General features: G+C 39.5%; 1 protein-coding gene across 1 annotated transcript in view; it reads left to right on the top strand.

Annotated features, from left to right (window-relative positions):
* Positions 1-8,159, top strand: part of ankfn1b (ankyrin repeat and fibronectin type III domain containing 1b) — a 150,290-nt gene extending 142,131 nt beyond the window's left edge. Inside the window, exons 17-25 of the mRNA XM_078937344.1 lie at positions 1,017-1,136; positions 1,230-1,445; positions 2,141-2,307; positions 2,471-2,621; positions 2,769-2,937; positions 3,031-3,197; positions 3,310-3,517; positions 3,626-4,335; positions 4,418-8,159. Of these exons, the coding sequence (XP_078793470.1) occupies positions 1,017-1,136; positions 1,230-1,445; positions 2,141-2,307; positions 2,471-2,621; positions 2,769-2,937; positions 3,031-3,197; positions 3,310-3,517; positions 3,626-4,335; positions 4,418-4,726 (2,217 nt within the window). The 3' untranslated portion in view covers positions 4,727-8,159. The remainder of the gene's footprint in view (positions 1-1,016; positions 1,137-1,229; positions 1,446-2,140; positions 2,308-2,470; positions 2,622-2,768; positions 2,938-3,030; positions 3,198-3,309; positions 3,518-3,625; positions 4,336-4,417) is intronic.
* The last annotated feature ends 4,812 nt before the right edge of the window (positions 8,160-12,971 follow it).

Raw genomic sequence — 12,971 nt, 5'->3', positions numbered from 1 at the left:
GACCATAAAATTTAAACTTATTAAGCCTGAATTTATTTCCAGCTATGAAATTCCCTTTTTTTTGCTTTCATGTAGATCCTATATGGGTCACTTTGAAGCTACAGTGGTTTGATGCATATTTGCATCAACAGGCATCATGGGGTCACTTATTTGTGTTTGTTGCAAATAATTTAGGTTGTTGGTTAGAATTTTCTAGATTTTCTATATTTACAGCCATGCTTTCTATGCTCTTGAGGGTTTTTTACTTTGCAAAATACTAGTTTCCAAAGCTAAAAAGACCCACAACATTATCCATACTTTACATTTGAAATGCTGTCGTAAGTAAGGGTCATATCTCTAAAATATATATTGTACTTCCAAAACTTGATATTTTCATCCTCACTTTTAGCTAGTAATACATAAACTTACCTTTCATCCCTATTGTCCCCAAACTATTGTTTTTACCCCAAAAATAAAATAATAAAAGTACAGCAATCACCATTAAAATGTTAAGATGGAAATACATGGTAGAATTGACAAATCAATAGTTACATTCCTGAGTTTTAAAAAAATGCAGCCCCTTGGGGTTGTGTAAACCCTTTGGCTCAACCAGCTAAAACCATTAATAATTGACTAGTTTTCACCTCAACTTGTTTTATTTAGGATCATTACTACTTCTTAAATATTTCAGCAAATATTTTCTCAGCTTATGTAATTGTTCTTTTGTGATTTGATTTCACATTTTACACATCTTAAACACCTTTAAAGCAAATTAATTTCTGAAACGATGTCAAAGCTTTAAACCTGCACTTGATCTTCTGACCATTGAGGAAATAATTTAACTAATAATAAATAAAAGATTTACAAAAACAAATAAAAATATGGGTGACTAAATAACCCTTAACTAATCCAATCAGTATATTTAGTGTGAGCATTTGGCCTGATAAAGTGCCTTTTTATGAATAGAATCCAAACGCGTGGTTGAAGGCAATAACAAAAAACTGATTTAATTTGTATAAATTCTGCTATTGCAACAGGTGTCCTATCTATGGGATGAGATTTCTTGGCTGCAGCAGTGCCTGGGTCCATCCCAGTCATCTTGTTCATGTACTTTGCAGACACGCATCAAAATGTTGCAGGCCATCTCCCAGCTGCAGGTAAAATAACAGTTTTGAAAAGATTGTTTCTTTTATTTTTTTGGCTTTAAACTTTATTTGTGCTTTTTACTGACTCACTGATGACTTTATCAGGGAATGCTGGGAATCCAGAACCTTGGCCATTTTTATTATGAGCCAATTAAGGACAAACATGGTAACGCTCTGCTGGTGCTCCTAAAAGATATGAAGGCCGGTCCAAACCTGGACGGAGTACGCTGGATGCCACTTTCTAAACTACAGCTACAGCGCAAGTCCATCTCATCCCCAGAGGAGCCCACTGCCTTGGACATGCTCCTTATCACACTCCACGTAAGTGCCTGGGAAATACATTGCAATTCTGAAATGAATGCCCAGATGTTTAAAAAGGTTAAAGATTGTGCTTTGTAAGAAAATAGTACTGCAGGAAAATAATAAGAGTTTCAAAAGGACTCTAAAGTGTAAATTGAAATGTGCTTCCAATTAAAAGTGTTATGTATGCCACCACCACTAAAACAAGCAGATATGACAAAAAAACATATTTTATTTGTATAAAGACAACGTTACCGTTTCACAACTAATTCTGTTTTTTGTTCACAACAACCACAATCTGAAACTAAACCTCAAGTTGATTTTGTCTATGTGGCTCAAGTAAACCTGATACCATTGTTGCATTGCTGTTTTGTCTCCAGTGTGCCATGGTTTGGCTTCGAGGTTTCAAAACTATGGTGGAGGCTCTCTTTACAAAACCACAGCTTACACAAGTATTTGTGTTGTGGCCAGTTGGGAACAAATTGTATGATGAAATGCAAAAGAAAATGTGCTGATGTGCTATTTTCAGTACTGACTCACAGTAGAAAAATGTAAGAAAGATCATTAAACTCGAGCAAGTCAAGAATCAACCAAAAAGTTATATATGAAAATAAGAGTTATCCTGAAATTAAAGATGGATAAGAGACAAATCTTTAACTACCGAATGTTCAGCTCTGCATCACCATTCCCTCATTCAGTGTCTGTTCTGTTACCAGGAGAAGATGGCATATCATAGGCGCAGCAGGAAGCTTTTGTCTCCCGGTTTGTACTTGGGCTACCTGAAGTTGTGCACATCAGTGGAGCAGATAAGAGCACTGGTACCTCAGAAACTACCCAACATCCTCTGCCACACCAAAATCCGGGACAATAGTAATGTATCAAGGTGGGAATCATATGCTAACCAATTAAAAAAGTTAAGTCCCATTAGCTGACGGGCTCAAGAACCATTTGGTGTTTATATTTTTACTTGAGTATACAATAGACATTGAAATATCAAAGCATATGAGCCTTTAAAGCAAACCAAAAAACATGACATTGTGTTTTAGAGAGGAGTGGCAGTGGCTTCAGGCCCTAAGCTCTCTGGATGAGTCCCTGGAAATGGATCATGATGTGCAAAGTGCTCCTCATCGTCTTCTTCACGACCTGCGCAGCGCCATCAAAACCTTTATGGCTCACATCAATGTTCCTGGAAATCAGGTGAGAGGAGCTTACATCAAACTACAGTGACACATACCATCTTCTAGACCAAATAACTGGTTATGCTTTTGTGTCTAATTTTTTATGTCACAGTTTACTTTTCTCCTGAAGGGGAAATCCTGCTGATGAACATCTTTTTATCTCTAGGCACAGGATTTCCGTATTTACAGCCAGGAGGTGTTGGAGTTTGGGGAGAAAGTGTCCTTCCTGCTCCTTTTACCACCTTCAGATGAAGTCTGCACAGCTCCTGGTCAGAATAACCCATATTCTCCCCGCTCAGGCTTCCTCACCCTGCCTCTGCAAATCTTCGAACTCAGTCAGTGTTTAAAGTTTTAGCCAGATGCATGACCACTGCTTTCTAAAACTTGGTTTTGAGAAAGGTTTTTGGTTTCTATTTTTTCCCCAACAGTTCACTTTAACGCCTATTGCCCCAGTTTCATCGGCCAGTACTGCAGAGTGTCGGCTTTGCTGGAGCTGGAATCGCTTATGTCCCAGCAGGCACTTCGAGAAGCCTTCTCTGAAGATGAGCTGCTTGCTGCCAAGAAGAAACATCAGCAAGTTCAAGAGCACATGCAGGTATCACCATGGATTGAAGCCAGGCAGTATTTGCTAAAAAAAAATAAAAAAACGATTTCTTCTTGAGCTTGGTTGTGGAAATGTAATACTGAGACAATTTTTATGATAATAGCAAATGGAGGATGTCTGGCGGGATGCAAGGTGGATAATGGATGCCTTGCAATATGCTCGCTACAAGCAGCCAACAGGAGGCATCTTCATAAGCTGGATAATTGACTTCTCTAAGGAGGTGATGCCAGATAAGCCTCCCTCCACCTCCTCTCAGCCAGACTTCATGCCTTCTCCCATGCCTTCCCCAGAGCACTGCCACAAACTTTCAGGTCTGGAACACAAATGGCTTTTAAGGATTTTAGTGAGTGTGCACCATGTGCTAAAATTCTGCTGTTGTTCGGTTCTAACTAGTTGTTTTTTATTTTTACATCCATAAGATTTTCCGGGTTTGTCAGACGAGGAAGGTTCCTCTGAGGTTTTCCTCACCACAGACAGCGACTATGATTCCAGTCGAGCTCAAAGTCCTCGTGAGCTGGATCTGTTATCTCCGTCACCTCTGTCGTCCTCTGGAGCTTTGGAGACCCGAGGTTTACTGCGCAGTGACGGGAGTGGTTCTGGAGGAGTGAGTGGACATGGAGGGGGATCTCTGCGAGATTCCACACCAGACGTCCTCCAGGCCTCTGAGTCACAGCTTGGAAGGGAAGGTGAGAGGTGCGGCGGAGGAATTCGGTGTGGAGGAGAGAGGCGGAGGGGAGTCCCGGAGCTCTTTGACAGTGACTTCATCCTTCCCAGCAGGCAGATCGAACTGCTGCACATTACAGAGAAGAGGCAGGCTTTCTGTGTGAGAACCAGTAGCCTGGAGTTCCCCTCCTCCACGTCATCACACCACCAACCTCACTCCAACCACACCACCTGCTCCCCACCCTCCACCTCACCACAGCAAAGATGGCATAGACCCTCATCAGTGGACCGCTGCTGTTCTAACAAACGCTGTCAGCCTCTCCCACCGGCACGTACATTATCACAGGATAGTGGCACTCAGAGACTCTCCTCACCATCTTCTGCTGTTCTCAAAAAAGGCTGCCATGCCACACTGAGAGTGTACCCGCAGTATCGCACAGGTCTGCCAAAGGAGACCAGTGTTAAGGTATTAATGTGCAATCTATAAAAAAATCCAGAAACGTTCCTGTTGTGTTTGAGAAAGACTGACTTCTTCTCCTACATTGCAGATTTGCATAACTCCAAGCACAACTGCACGGGAGATGGTACAACTGGTGGTGCAGGAGATGAACACAGTCTGTCGGCGCATGCTGGGGAGCAGCAAGGGCAGCATCGAACATGAGCAGTGTGTTTACTACAGTCCTGAACAGATGAAGCACTTTGGTCTCGTGCTGGTTGTGGACAACAGAGAGAAGTGGCTTCAGGACGACTTCTGTCCCCTGGAGCTCCAAAACCCCTGGCAGAGGGGGAAATTGTGTGTTCGTATTAAAGAGTATTCACCACTAGCACTCAAACACAGCCGGGCCACCACAGTGTGACTCTTCCACTAGCAAGCCAGGGAGGGCAAAGTATTGAAAAAAGGGAGCCTTTTGTAGTTTGTTTGTTTTTTGCATCAGCATCTCGGCTTTAACACTCACTCCGAACAGTAGGTTTGACCCTGTCTATGAGCACCAGCCCCTCAGACTGACACCAAAAGGAGAAAGTGGAACATAGATATGTTCTATTTGTCAGAAAATTCAAAAGCAGGGGGAAAAAAAAGAGGTTTCTCATTTCTGGCATGTCTGACATGATAATATTGGGTGGTGCATTCTGCCAAACGGCATGAACACTGTAATACACAATTACACACAGTAAGGGCTTATCATCTAAATTATCACATCGTGTCATTCCCAAAGAGTTATTGGCCTCCAAAACTATGAAAGTGGGCTTTGAACGGAAGAGAAGAATAGATAACAGCAAAGAAGTGGCTGATGTTGCCACCTGGCTGCAAAATTTAGCTTAATAATTGTCCCATTGGCCCTCACTTGACTACCTTTGACCATTATGCTCTCTGGTACCAGTAAGCTCAGTGATAAAGGAAGTGTAATGACATTAACTTTCTGGTGCTCTTTACACCATCAAATCCTTTGTATTGTAGACTCAGTCTAGTGTAGCTGACTGTTATGAGTACGTCGTGTTGTAAAGAATTAGATTAAGCGACTAAGTTGGATTTTCAAACCAGAAAAAGCAATATTTTCTATTTTTTGGTTTCAGCCGGTTTGCTGAGAATAGCATGTAAAACTTCCTAAATTGTGCTGAGTACATTTGATGTACTGTAGTCAAACTGTAAAACTGTTAAAGTTTACCAGTTCAGTGTTCTGTTGTCCAATATTCCTTTAGTTCTACAACCATGCCATCATCCACAACCTGTCTCTTCAATAGAAAGGATGTCTGAAATTGGTAAGAGGCCCAGCACTTCTCAGCAAAGCAACCCAAACTTTTTGTAAAATGAAAAAAGGATACAAGATATTTTGCCCTTTTTAAATGTTTTTCTTTTAAAGGTTTTAAAAATAGTAAAACAAAAAAACTGTCTGGACTTAATCAGATCTTAAAAAAAAACAAACAACAACAAAATGCACTTGACATGTAAAAAACCTAGAATGTCTTTTTTTTATAGGAAATTTAGTAGGTTTGTAGCAGCAATGCACTGCTTACCTGAAGCACTTTTTTAAAGACCCACTCTGATTAAAATTGTGCTTTTGGTATTTTTAACATGTTCTTGTGACATATTTCTTATGATGGAGGACATTTTAAGAAAATTAAGCTGAAAATGGCATTTCGGAGAATGACTTTATTCAAATCGCTGTGAATCAGGAGCAGACAACTAGCTCAAAACTGTACAGCTGGATCGCTCCAATATTGCTCGTCATTTTTGTTACAACACTAATGTTAGGTTGGGGTGTGAGGGTGAAGGCTGATTTCCTCCAGTCCGTCTGCAGTCTACGTTGCGTTCCGTTGAAACGTGATCGTCTGTGTTCCATGTCTGTCCCTCCACACCACAAGCTTCACGCAGGAGTTTTATTTCCAGTGCGTTAAAACACCAACTTCGCAGCAAAAAGGCGGCGAACCCAGAAACAGGTCCTGGTTTTAAAATCCAAACTTGCGTTGTACTTTCAAAAGAAAACTTTATAAGACTTAATTTCCTGAAAATTAATTCTAAACAACATCCTATATAATACAAATATGTATTTAATAAGGCCTCAGGTAGGAGAGGGCATTGAGTTTGGCTGTTTAAGTTCTGGATGAGCGAAGGGAGCTGGACGAAGTACTTGCAACTAAACTAAACATAATTCTATTTTTAAGAACAAGTGGATGTGGGTTCTTATGGGATAAAATAGAAGATCAGAGCGGAACTTAACAGTGAAGTAATTTGCTATTTTATTTAAAATACATTTTTGGATTTGGCTGGTCTGGAGGATTTAGATTTGTCAATAAAGGACAAAAGCACAAATTCTTTACGCAATAGTTTACTGGTTTGATCTGTAAAAGTATTCGAATTTGCAGATTTGAGCACCATAACCATTTTAATCCAGAATAATTTTTCTCAACTGCTAATAAGATCCCTTATTCCAAATGGAAATGCTAAACAAGCCTATCAGGTGTACAAGTTACAAGCGAGTTTTTGACTAGATATCTGTGTCATCATACTTTGGTAATATTAATATAGAGGAGGAAATTTTTACTTCTGCCAGTATACATTTGTGTAAAACAGGCTCATCTATGGCAAATTTGATTCTAAAACAAAAAGAAAGTCCTAAATTCTTGTAAGGCAAAGGGAATAATACAGGGGTCTTAGACTCCAGGCCTTGAGGGCCAGCATCCTGCTGTTTTTTGAGAAATCCTGCCTCATCTGTTGCTGATGACCTGGAACAGGTGTGTTTAGCCAATAAGGAGCTTCACAGGTTAGCTGGAAAACATGTAGGACACTGGGCCTCGAGGCCTGGAGTTTGAGATCTGTGGATTAAAATCTAATAGAGAAATGTCACATTTGTTTTATTATATTCACACTTCACATTCTCCTGTGACAAAATGCGTTTGTATTTATAGATCATGTACATCTGGTTTTCAGTGATACAGTCTCTGCTAAACTACAAAGACACTGTCCAAAAAAAAGAAAACACATTTGTTTCCTCTCCCTTTGGAAAAAATGCCTCTAATCAATCTTCACCTTCCTTTTGAGCTAGATTTACAACTTTATCACTTTTTATCATCAGAAATGGTAAAAGGTTTTTCCATCAACTTTTTTCGATTGTACAATATCATGTTTTCCTCTGAAATGTCACTTTAGGTTCCCCATCATTACCACTGGGAATGAAAACTCAAATGTAGCATCAAAAATGTCTTTTAGAAAATTTGAGAAGTGAAGACAAGCGACCTTTTCTCAGTTATTGTAGCATTCCAGACTCACCAGATAATGAACCTGTCACAAAAGGCTCAGTGTTTACACCTTCCGGGATGTATTTATGTGTAACTACTGTAAAGAGATGTCTTAAAATGTTATATGAGTTGTAATTGGTTTAATGCTGGTTTTGACTTGTGTGTTTGCACCTAGATGTCCTCTTTATTCACAACATTTGAGGCTATTTTTTTTTAAATATGGCCATCAGCCAAAAAGAACTTTCTCTGCCAGCAACTGAACCAGGTGTATAGACAAATAAATTAAGGAATAAATGAATGTATATTCACTAACATTAAAGAAAAAGAAAGTCACCACTACAAAAGCTAAAGAGCAGGGAAGTTACCAGCTCTTGAGACTGCGTTAAAGGGGAAAGAAAGAGGTATAAATTCCTTTTCCAGTTAAAAAAAAGAAAAAAACCCTAGTGTTTACAAGGAGCTGTTGGCAGATCCATCAGGCAAGTCATGAAGGAGACATCACGTCACTTTTTTAAATCTATTTTTATTGAACAATAAATGAATATTACAAAGTAAAAAGCCTTGGTTGTTTTTGTGGGTTTTTCGTCTCTTCACAGATTGCAACACACGGAAGTTTCTGACCCACACGTCTTACCCTGGAGCAGTAATGTGTTTTACGCATTATTACCTTGTAAGACTTGTAGTTGAAGTGGTTGTCATCTTTATGCATCAACAGTGCCACACGTTTTTACGCTGAAAATCTAAAGAGTTGCCTCATTTTTCCACCGTGTTCTGATTACACCGACATTCATGCATAATGCAATCACAAAAGCTAATCGCTTATTTGTTAATGATGGAGATGATAGGAATTGAGCTTTCCTCCTGTAAGTGTTACTTTGGAATGACTTCACAGCTGTTTCGCATCCAGTTTTCATCAACTGGGAAGCTGCAGACTTGAACTCAAGTGGTGGACACAGACAAATACACTGCAGACTACCAGGGTCATGGATTACTGATTTTTATCAGTACATCACAGCCAGTTAGACTGCAAGTTAGAAAGAAGCAGATGCCTGACTTGGTAACTTCTCCTTCACCAGTCCCAGAGATTGCAACATTTCAGCTTTAAAAGAAGTACATCTTAAGAGCTTTGTGCTTGTTAAGAGGAAAGTGGTTATATCCAATCTTAAACGGCCCCTTTCTGTACGAGTTCATCAGCAGGAATACCACAAGGCCAGCGGTTTCAGTCATTTGAAATCTCAAGGAAATGTCTATGGCCTCTCTTTATCACTCACCAAACATTCCACTTTACTCTGATTGCCAGACTTGACCTTTTGTTGAAACTTTGCAATCAAAACTTCAACCTAAGAAGAAACACACTAACTTGAACTCATTGAAGCTGCAAATCTATACTTTTAATCTGTAGTTTTAACAGGTTTGAGGTCTACTTTTTTTTCTGATGATAAAGGACATATATAAAGAAAATGAAGCTTAAAATTGCATTTCTGAGTATTTAATTTTCTTTAAAAAGAAAAACCATTGGAAAAAGCTTGTAGCTGTGACATAGTGGCTACAATCGGTGGGTCACACACTCCCTGCTCCATTCTGATACATCCACTTGTAGACGACTAAATCCATGTACTTCTTCCTTTCCCCCGTCTGAGCTTGCATCTTGCTCACAACTGTACAGCTGGATAGTTCTGATATTGCTTGTCATTTTTGTCAATGTTATGTTGGGATAATAGAGTGCTGTAAACTAGCAGGAGAGCATGTAAACAGCTGGATGATGGGAAGTCGGGGCAGGCTTTCTCCCCACCAACGTTTTCACTCACAACTCTAAAGCTAATTTCCAAGAACTGTTACCGCTCTGCAAAAACTATGTCCCAGAAAATTACATTTTAAAAAAAATATATATTTTTATTTTGGCTGAAAGCAGCATTATGAAAAAAAAAACACTGGGAAGACTTAAAAATACATCAAAAGATGATCGGTGTGGAACTTTAAAGACCTATGCGTTAAAAAATGATTCCCTGATCAATATTTGGAATCATAAAAACATGCTACAGTATTTAGATAACAGACAAATATGCACAAGATAGTTTTACCCACTATTAGGAAAGTTCTCAGGTGCTTGACTGATCCCACTGTTCTGCTAAAATTCATGTCATTGAGATTTCTCTCAATGATTTCTGTTACAGATATTAAAATACAGACTAATATTTATGATTTTGAATATAATCAGTTTTTTAGCAAAAATATAGCAAATCTTTCAGCTTATTGATGTTAAAAAATAGTTTTAAACTTTAAATGAAGTTTTGATTTGTTCTACAAAGTTGGAATTTTATTTTACATTTTTTGAAGTGGTGCATGTTTTTGAAAAACAACCAGGATTTCTACACCCTAGAAGATTTTTTTTCTTGGATCTTTACATAAAACCTCCTCACATTCTGGTTCTCTATAAAATATTAGAGATAGAAACTGCAAATAATATAAAACCCTAAACTGCAAGCAACTTGTCACGGTCTAACAGTAAATGCATTTTTTTCTTGTGCATTAATAAATGTTCACACTGCACAGTTGCTTTTATATACAGCATGTTTAAATGTTTAGTTGACTCATGATCCCAGGGTTGAAATCTGGCAGGCCAGCTTGCTTTCAGCAGTCTCATATCACAGCGCTCTCTTGCTAGCACCATATGTTTTTTCAGCCCTTGAGCAAATAAAATGCTGCATGCTTCCCTGTCAACAGATCCTACAAACACTAATGTGGAGAAGCACGTATAAACAAGCACACAATCTTGAACTGGCACACAGCACACATTCAAGAATCTTAGCAGCATATAGATGTGAAAATGCACATGTGTACCATTTAGAAGATTTACACTTTTAAACTATTTCGAGACACGGTCTTTCACAAACAGCTTGTCGCTCACAAATCATCCAATAATACACACTTGCCAGCACACTACCCCTTTAAGACCGACCCTTTACCGTTTATTGACAGTAACTTAAGAATTGTACTGGAATTCTGACACCTCCTAATTTTAAATCTTCTGACTCCAGGAGGACCCGAGCTAAATTTAACTTCTGGCATAAATCTGAAAACGTTTTTTAAAAAAAAACATTCCCGAAACACCTTGAATAGTGGCTTTTAGCGCTCATAAAATAGCGCAAGTGTGGCATGAGTGTGCATTTCTTTGGGTGACTCATCAAAAATGTTGTGTCCAGAAATCAACGGAGTGAATCTGTGCACCTTGCAGAAGCATGCAGTAGGTGTTTGCATGTACCAGCAAAGAATCTGAGGCTGTTAAGCCTCTAAGCAGGAACTGGATAGGTATTAATGGGTGCAACTAAACTGGCCCACCTGCAAAACAGCTACTGGTACATGCTGAAAAGTAGGGATGGGTATCGTTAAGGTTTTAACGAGACTACTACTCTTATTGATTCTGCTTTTCAATCCAGTATTTTAACGGTACTCTGATCGATACTTCTTGAGGACGAAAAATAAATAAATTACAAATTAAAAACAAAGTGTTTTATTTCCTCATTATGAAACAACGTTGTTTTTTAACAAAACATTTTACTTTATACATTTTTCCAACTTGAAAAGTAAAAAATATGAAAAAAGAAGTTATTTAAAGAAAACTAAACGGCAATGTTTTGACATATTGCTGTCATGATGTAAATGTAAAACAAATTAAATAAAACCGGGGCTCCATACACATCCCTACTGAAAAGGGAGAAATCTCAGGCACTGATCAGCTTCAACTTATGGTGCCTCACCTTTTAAACCCTGAGATTTCTGAAGATTAACGTTTTGTCTGCAGCCCTCAGCAACTTTAAAACACATACACAACAACTACACACTTTTCTAATTTTGTATACGATAAAAACATGGATTTTTTTTTCTTCAGCTTGACATCTCAATGCAGGTTAAACTTGTTTCTGGTCAAGGTACTGTAAATGCTTAAGTTTGTGAGTGGAAGCAGTTGGTTTGAAAGATTAGTAACCAACAAAAAACAGTTCCACGCTCCCGAGCAACAGTCCTAGACCAAAATTGGTTTGAGTTGAAACAGAAGCTTCAGAATGCACCAAACAAGCCACTTTTAACAAGAGCCTCATAAGTTTGATGCATTCTGCACATGGTTAGCATCAGAACACATCCCAGTTTCTCATCTCGTTTAAGTAGCCAGTGATTCAAGGAGTTTTCTTAACTTTTTTCAATTAATAAAGTGTTTATGCAGACTGGGTCTTTGTAAATTCTTCAAGAAGTACCAGAAAAGTTGCAGTGCCTGTTTTTCCTGATAATCCAAATTAGAATATGGAGGTTGGAAAATTTGCCGATCCATTGTTGGATCCCTACGGTAGCTGTGCAAAGCTGCACAAAACTCTAAAAATGTTCTGTAAAAATTACGGTGCTGACTGTTCGACACACAGATGAACCTTCCTGTGTGATATATTCAATACGCGGAAAGGTTAAACTTTACTTCAAACTTAATAGGAAATGAAACCTGCGCGATAAAGTGAGAGCTTCTCTGACGACTTTCACAGCTTCCTCTCCACTGGCATCCCTTATTGCTCATCTTCTGTTTCGCAGTAACACCAGCTGAATTGAATGCCCGTTTCACTTTGACCCCTGAGTCCTCGGCCCCTCACGTCCACCCCCAGCCCCACCCCGCCTACCACCATCCGATTTCAGCTTGGCACATACTAGAGGATTAGCAGTGGCATACATGTGTGCTCAAGCAGGCATGTGTGTGTTTTTGTAAGAATGTGTGTACAGTGGGTGGGAAAAGTGAAGCCTACCACTACTGCATCAGTCATTTCTCTCTCTCATTCTCCCTCCCCTGGGCCCATAAACCTTTAAAGCACCTATAAAACACTTGCCGAGGCCTTTTTGAAGTTTTTATGAAGATCTGGCTTTATTGTTCCCAAGAGATGAGCCCCGCTCCACTGGCGCCTCAGAGCTTTTGGAAGTGCCAGTGAATTCAGAAGGGGGGTGTGGGGTACTGGGTGGTAGCAAGGGAGAGCGTCCCAGCAAGAGAACTGCCGAGGATGGGGGGTGGGCACCCTGGAGCCCTTGATTGTATGTCCCACTGTGCATGTGAGCATAGGGCCCAGTGTGTGCACATGTGTCAAATGGCCTGGTGAGCTGCAGATTTTGACGTCTTCATTTGCAAGTGTTGAGTTCCTGTCCTTCAGGTAGACCTCAGATCTGAAATACCTCAGATCAATTAAGACAGTTCTAATAAAAGCACATGTTGCAGCATGTGCATGGCTGAGTGTTCGTTCGCAGACATTGGGGCCAGCAGGTTGCGTTCTTGTTGTTTGAAGTAGAGAGCTATTGTTCTCATAGAGCTAAATGAATGGAGCCGGACCCCCCTCTAACCGTCTG

The sequence above is a fragment of the Oryzias latipes genome, chromosome 19 (assembly GCF_053564925.1).
Source record: "Oryzias latipes strain Hd-rR chromosome 19, Olatipes_Hd-rR_3.1".
NCBI lineage: Eukaryota > Metazoa > Chordata > Actinopteri > Beloniformes > Adrianichthyidae > Oryzias > Oryzias latipes.
Note: the sequence above shows the minus strand (reverse complement) of the source record. Positions and strands in the feature narration are given on the sequence as shown.